At 41.7% G+C, this 7,412-nt stretch overlaps 1 protein-coding gene across 1 annotated transcript in view; it reads right to left on the bottom strand.

Moving 5' to 3' along the window:
* The window catches only part of ARL15 (ARF like GTPase 15), a 246,547-nt gene extending 239,288 nt beyond the window's left edge, over positions 1–7,259 (bottom strand). Inside the window, exons 1-2 of the mRNA XM_080973152.1 lie at positions 7,154–7,259; positions 4,568–4,754 (exon numbers count right to left, since the gene is read on the bottom strand). Coding sequence (XP_080829278.1) covers positions 4,568–4,615 — 48 coding nt within the window. The 5' untranslated portion in view covers positions 4,616–4,754; positions 7,154–7,259. The remainder of the gene's footprint in view (positions 1–4,567; positions 4,755–7,153) is intronic.
* Between the last annotated feature and the right edge of the window lie 153 nt (positions 7,260–7,412).

Here is a 7,412-nt window from a genome sequence, read left to right on the forward strand (position 1 = left end):
TAGTAGCAGAGACTGTAGCACACAAGTGTAGCTAGTGGCTACAAACCAAGCGCCATCCTGTAAGAGAAAGAATGAATCATACTGTCTTGGCTCAGGAGCTTTATTATTACTGTATTTTTGCTGTCAAGGAGGGGAAGAGATGCTTATTGGATTTTCTGCCTCAGGTTCCCAAATAACTAGCCTGGCTTGGATGCTCTGTTCCTTGATATGGTGCGAGGTAGCATTTGCTTCAGGCAGTAAAATGTATTTAGCCAGTCCTGCGGAAGAGGATCTTTAACTCTTTGCCCCTGCCATGGTCCTGTGTAGCAAGAGTGGGAGTTTCCCTCTCATTATAAATAGGTTTCTTTTGGGGGGAGGGGAGCTCCAATTTTTTATTAAGGCACAAACGGGTGCCTTAATAAACGGGTGCCTTAACGAGATTTAACGAGTTAAAATCTCCCTTCCTTATAGTCCCATGCTGGTTTATCGCCAGCTGCTGCCCCCAAGTTATTTATTATCTACACAAGAACAAAAAATGTGAATACCTAAAGTTTAGTTCCACCCTGAGCAATGAACATCCAAATCTGAATTTACCCTGAGTCTGGCTACCAAAACTATTTCATCTGCTCACAAAGGCCTTGACACCTCGTTGGGAACATCCATTAAAAACATTTCTTTTGTGTTCTGTATAAAAGAAATAGGTTTAAATATCTCACCGCTAATCGCAAATTGAATCAATATTTTATGGTATCATCTTGTTAACAGTCCTGCTATTTTGGAAGCTTAGGGGTGAATGGCAGAACACTACCACCCAGACAGAAGAGGGAGTTATCAGCAGACTTGCTGGAACCCATGATTTGCAGAAATGCACAAAACTTTAGGGGAGAGGGAAAACAAAAAAAATCCCAGTCTGGAATGAGCATTTTCAATAGAATGGGGGGGGGGGGCAGAAAAACAACCAGGAAGGGAAATGGAGTGGAACAGCCTAGAAAAAAGCATGGTTAACTCAGCCTAGAAAAAAGCATGGTTAACTGAACAGAAGTACTCCACAGTGCAACTTTTTGTTGCAGGTCCCACTTGTACCTTTTTTGTTGTTGTTGCACTGACCTTTGCCTTCCCTCACCTATTGCACCTACCTTTTATCACCTCTTACTCATTACATGGTGTTTTAAAATGAACTCTGCAGAGGATGGACAATGTCCTTTGCTCCGCAAATCACCTAGCAATATGTTAAGTATTTATCAGAACTACATTCCACTGATTTCAATGCCATAGTTCTAAGTATGAAGGCTTAGAGTTGCAGCTTAAAGATTTTTATTTCAAACAGAAGGAATATATTGTGTTGTTTTTAACACTTTGAACTTTATGTGTGGTGTGGTGTACTGTACTGGAGACCTTCCATAGAAACACTTTGTATGTATTCCATAATTTTAAAGCTCTCCCTGCACCAAATATCTTGCTGAGACTCACACAACTTTCAGAGCACTGCTGAACACAGAACAAAATTCCCAAAATTAACAAGTGTTCCCTTGTTCAGCCTGCTACTTGCTTATATGTTTCCAGGCAGCCCATTAATTATTTTTCCCCTGGAACAAAAAACTCATGAGAGTGCTCTGACAACAACAGCAAATACCCATGATAAGGTCATATAAAACACATGACCAGTCAAGTTTATATCACTGGTGTTACTGAGGTTTTCCAATATAAAATATATATAAATAAATAAAATAGGTTGCTTTTTAACATATCAGTGAAGCCTATTTATATTATGGACAGAGTGCAAACTCAAAGCCCATTTTCAGTATCCTTCCAACCCAATCCTTCTAATCCACAAAGTTATTTCTGCAGCTTTACCCTCTAACATTTTTCTAAGGTGGTCAATATTTACATTGGTGGGGAAAAAAACAGAGTATAACTATGTATCTACACGCAGCCAGGTCTATTGCATACAGAGTTCTATTCTGAAACTGTTATGTTGTACCGTTACACAGTACAACACAGTATTAATGAGGTAGGGTGGCATACAACGTCCCCTCCATTTCATCCTCACAACAATCTTCTGCGGTGGATTAGGATGAGAGGTGGTAGCTAGCTCACGTAACTCAACATGATTTGTGGCTGATAGGGGATTTGAACCTAGTCTAAACCCATCACTAACCCCTTCACTGCACTGACTCTAAGTGTGTACATCCAGCCTAAATCAGGAGAGTTGCCACCACATTGGCACCCTTGGAACCATACAAGTGCACAAAATCAGAAAGCACTCTCCCACCGCAGAGTCTTAGACTTGATAGTAAAACCAAGCGGTTGCTTCTGCCTTACTGCCAGTAACCATCCTCAAATACAGACATATTCTCCTGTGCTCCACAACCAATTAAAATTTCTATAATTTCTACTACTGTTTTTCGTTATGTATACATTCTGTCCCCTTTTTTATCCTGGTTATGCATACATTCTGATCCCCACCTTTTAGTCAAGGACTGAAGTTGGACATACTGCATTGCCATATGGAAACAGTGACCAACGTTATACTTACTACAAAAATGGAAGAGTATATGAGACCAGAGTTTTGAGGATGAACAAAGTAAAAATTCCAAAATACAATACAAATTAAATGTCTTATACTAATAACAGTGTCAAAATTAATTTTGCATAACAAAAAGAAATTGTAAACAAATACAAAAATCTCTATATAAGAAATATGTAACTGTGCGGTATAAGATAGTCAACAGATAAAGTACAGCGAGACTAACTGGAAGTCATTTTTAATTTCTTGTTTTACAAGTTTTACAATCGTTCACATCATTGGGAGTACAAAGGATGTTAGTTATAAGAATTGTGTTGTTTCATATATTGCTACTGTCCGTTTGTCAATTTATAGTTTGTTTATTTGATTGTATGTTGGTTTGTTTGCTTTCCTGGCATAAATGTATCTATTTTAAAACAATAAAGATATACACATTTCAACATTCAAAAAAACAAAAAACAAATACAGTCATACCTCGGGTTACAGATGCTTCAGGTTGCGTTTCTTCAGGTTGCAGACTGCCGAAACCCAGAAGTACCTGAACAGGTTACTTCCGGGTTTTGGCGGTCGCACATGCACAGAAGCGCCGAGTCGCAACCCGCGCGTGTGAAGACGCACCGCTGCGGGTTGTGGACGCTGCGGGCTGCGAACGTGCATCCCGCACAGATCACATTCGCAACCTGAGCGTCCACTGTACAAAAATCTTAACCTGCGGGCTTTATTCAGACAAAGTATCTATAAAATGAAATTAAAGAATGCAATCCAGTAGATTTACTAAAAATAGAATGAATCAAGACATCCTTTAGAACACCTGAACACCACAAGCCACTAGGGAACTGAAACTGAACTTTTTCTAGTTCCTTTTTCTTTTATTTTGTAATTAGAGGTAACAGTGCAGTCCAGAGTGTAGTTTGAAAGCAGCTGGCACTTATAAGATGTCCTGACCTTCTGTGGAGGAAGAACAGAGTGATACAAACCAAATAAATACATATAGGTGGCATATTGTATGCCACCAAGGTCAGTGTCATGATGGCATGCTCCCAACTATGCTTCAGATTTAATGGTACAGCACTAAACTAGAGATGCAGAAAGTTCTCATATTCAAACCCCACATCCCTAGTTTAAAAACATTAAAGTTCTGTATGTATTGCTTTTCTCATCATTGTAATGTTGCAGTGTTCAGTAAAAAAGTATCTCTTGATAGCAGCATTCCATGCAACTAATAATGGCGCATGAATCCTAATCCTTGCTGAGTCAGACAAGCCCAATAATCAGCTACTGAAACTGTCAGTTAAAGGCAACATAGTGTTATACAATGCAAAACACCAGCAATTCACATTCCCAACCCTTGAAAATTCAAGGACTGAAGCGGGGAACAATGTACTGCCATATGGAAATTTTAATGAACCCGAGCATCATATAATACAGTATAATGCAGTATAATACAGACCCCACAATTTTCCTATAAAGCAATTCCCCCACCCCTGAAAAAAATGTGCCATGCAATGATAACTAAAGAAAAATAATGAAACATATATAAATAGCCTTCCAACTTAGAAGTGTCCTAACTTCTGTGATGAGAGTAAATAATTAATAGCTTTTGCTATTAAAACTACAGGCAGCGACAATTTTGCATGAGTTTCGTTACTGACACCCCCCACCCACCCCACATTTTTTCATTAAATTTTTTCACATTCCATTCAATTTACTCATACAATCATAATCATCTACTTCCCTTCTCCCCCCCTTTCTATGGCTCTATATATTTACCGGGTACCCTTTACAACTGCATATTCTGGTTATTCCATATGTTTTATTTTCCTTCCTCTTCATTATATCTTTATATACTTTAAACCGCTGAATTTACTCCAGCCCTGCTGACATTTAAATCTGTTTAACATGATTCTTCAGCTATTCTGCAAACATTTTCTACCCATCCAGCCCTCTTCCTGGTCTAAAAAAACCCACACATTGGCAGTCAAACATCAATTTTATGTGCACAAAATGGTTGCTGCCTGTACTTTGGAAGAGACTCAGTAAGTAACAGAAAACAATTCCTACCTGGAAGTGGGAGTTCATGTTTTGCCTGGAGAGTGGGGGAAAGTGCATGAGAAATCCTGGTTATGTCCTATGTTGGCCTATGGGAAGCACATGCTTGCAAGACAACGAAGGAAATTCCTCCTATTCAGTCATTTGTAGGATGCAGAAAGGAGGCTCAGTGTGGCTTTATGCTTGCCCATGTACAAGCCTAGATGTGGAAAAATAAGTTTTTTTCTATTACGTTGGTTTATGTGATTGGAATTTTCCCCAGATCCCACTCCTAGTCTTGATGGTCTGAATTTCTATCTTCTTTGTCACAATTTCTGATTTTTTTGAATTCAATTTATATCATAACTGGTGATTTAGCTTTAGGCAGGGACTAGACAGAACAAGCAGTCAGGATGCACAACAACCCCCTGAGTACTTGAAGGTTAGGCAGCCTCAGAGCCTTTAGACTACAAAAACATTCTGCAGCTACCACTATACCCATATATTGTAAACAATTAAGAACTGCATACAATGCTACCTCAGGTTAAGTACTTAATTCGTTCCGGAGGTCCATTCTTAACCTGAAACTGTTCTTAACCTGAAGCACCACTTTAGCTAATGGGGACTCCTGCTGCCGCCGCGCCACTGGAGCACGATTTCTGTTCTCATCCTGAAGCAAAGTTCTTAACCCGAGGTACTATTTCTGGGTTAGCGGAGTCTGTAACCTGAAGCATATGTAACCTGAAGCCTATGTAACCCGAGGTACCACTGTACGCATGTTTGGGCTAAAGGTGGGTCCCAATTCTGGGCCGATCCATTTTGTCCCCATGCTGTTTAGCAGCTATATGAAACCACTAAGAAGTCACCTAGGAAATTTGGAGTAAAGTGTCATCTACACTTGGTTCCACACCTGGCCATCACACCGTGGGTTGCACTTAGTGTCTTGAGCCTAGGTTGTGTTGGTCTGCTACCTACCTGTAACTTGAACTAGGGTTGTGATCAGTGATTTAGGGATGGTGGCAAATAGAGTGAAACTTAAATGGGTAAGAGAGGTGTTTATGATTGGGGAATCACCTGATCTAGGAGTAGGTTACAGCCTGCCTGGGTTCATAGATTGAAGGTAGTCTTGGCGCTAATGCTGTCTGTGAATATTCAACTGACAGGGGCATCTGGTGTCTTTTCCCAGTTTAGGTCTGTGATGATAGCTGAAACTTTTCTTGGTTAGCAATGATATGCACATTTTCACTCACATTTTAATAACATCCAATTCAGACTATTTCAATGTGCTCTGTGGGGGTCTGCCTTTGAAAAGCATTCACAAGCTAAACTAGTTCTGAATGCAGCACCAAGAATATTAACAGAAGCTTACTACTTCAAGCATACCACGACTGCGTTGTGTCAGTTTCATTGGCTCCTAGTGGGTTTTTCAGCCCAGTTCAAGTGCTGGTTTTGATCTTTACCGCTCTAAAGGAGCTGCAGTCTCCTAATGGGCTGTCTCGTCCCAGATCTATCTTTTCATCTTGAGCATATTTCCCCCATCATCTGAAGTGTAGCCAGTAGCCATGAAAGTCAAGGCATTTTTGTAGCAGAATGCCCCACTACTCACAGTGGTGGCTGGTGCCTTTTGGGTCTAGGAGGATGGAAAGCACAGAGACCAGTGGAAGGTGGGGCCAGATGCCATGAAAGGCACAGCCAACTAATTCTAGTTTTGTCTCTGTCTATCCTTCTCACTAGGGGACGTGGGTGGCGCTGTGGGTTAAACCACTGAGCCTAGGACTTGCCGATCAGAAGGTTGGCGGTTCTAATCCCTGCGACGGGGTGAGCTCCCGTTGCTCGGTCCCTGTTCCTGCCAACCTAGCAGTTCGAAATCAAGTAGATAAATAGGTACCGCTCCGGCGGGAAGGTAAACGGCGTTTCCGTGCGCTGCTCTGGTTCACCAGAAGCGGCTTAGTCATGCTGGCCACATGACCCGGAAGCTGTACGCCGGTTCCCTCAGCCAATAAAGCGAGATGAGCGCTGCAACGCCAGAGTCTGTCACGACTGGCCCTAATGGTCAGGGGTCCCTTTACCTATCCTTCTCACTACTGAGTTTCAGAAAGGCAACCTGAGACAAGGAGAAGGAAACTATCAGACAGGGCGACCCACGAAGATGGTTACTGTATAAGTAAGAAGGCAGCTGGGGGGGGGGCTGAGGTTATAGGACCAACCTAATATATTATCCTCCCTCAGTAAAGGTTCTGCTGTTTTGGAGATTAAAATTGTTTGTTTTTAAACATTATTTCAAAAATTGTAGCTTGCCATAACTCCAGTAACTAGTTAAATAAATCATTTCTGTCCTAATTTTCTATAAAGCAACGTGAAACTGTAAGCATATGGATTTAAATAGCAATTTGAATGTAACGCTGCAAATATTATTAATAATAATAATAATAATAATAGTTGCAAACCAATCCTGCGAGTGTTTACTGTCGAGGGAATGCTACTGTGCTCAGTGGGACTGCGCAACTCTGAATTTCAGCCAAATAACCCAATTCTAAATTTACCCGTAAGTAAATTGAACTATCTTGTGGGGGATTGGGGGGTGCGTGTGTGCCATTCCCTATCAGGGTCGCAGCTCACGTTGGTGAGTTGTTGTTTTTGTTCTTCTACCCGCCTAATTTGGGTCTCTCGGCACTTTTCCTGAAGTAAATATCTCCTCAGTTTCCCGCCTTCTTCCCTCTCTCTCTCGCGCGCTCTCTTTCCCTCAAGCCTTTCGAATGCAGCGGCTTCTCCCAAGGCAAACGCCAGAGGGCAGGCGGGGGCCACGGGAAGCACAACCCCCAAACGGCAGCCCGCCCCCTCCCTCTTCGCCCCCGGCCCAATCGATGGGGGCGGCGGC

Source organism: Podarcis pityusensis (genome assembly GCF_964106645.2).
Source record: "Podarcis pityusensis genome assembly, chromosome: 11".
NCBI lineage: Eukaryota > Metazoa > Chordata > Lepidosauria > Squamata > Lacertidae > Podarcis > Podarcis pityusensis.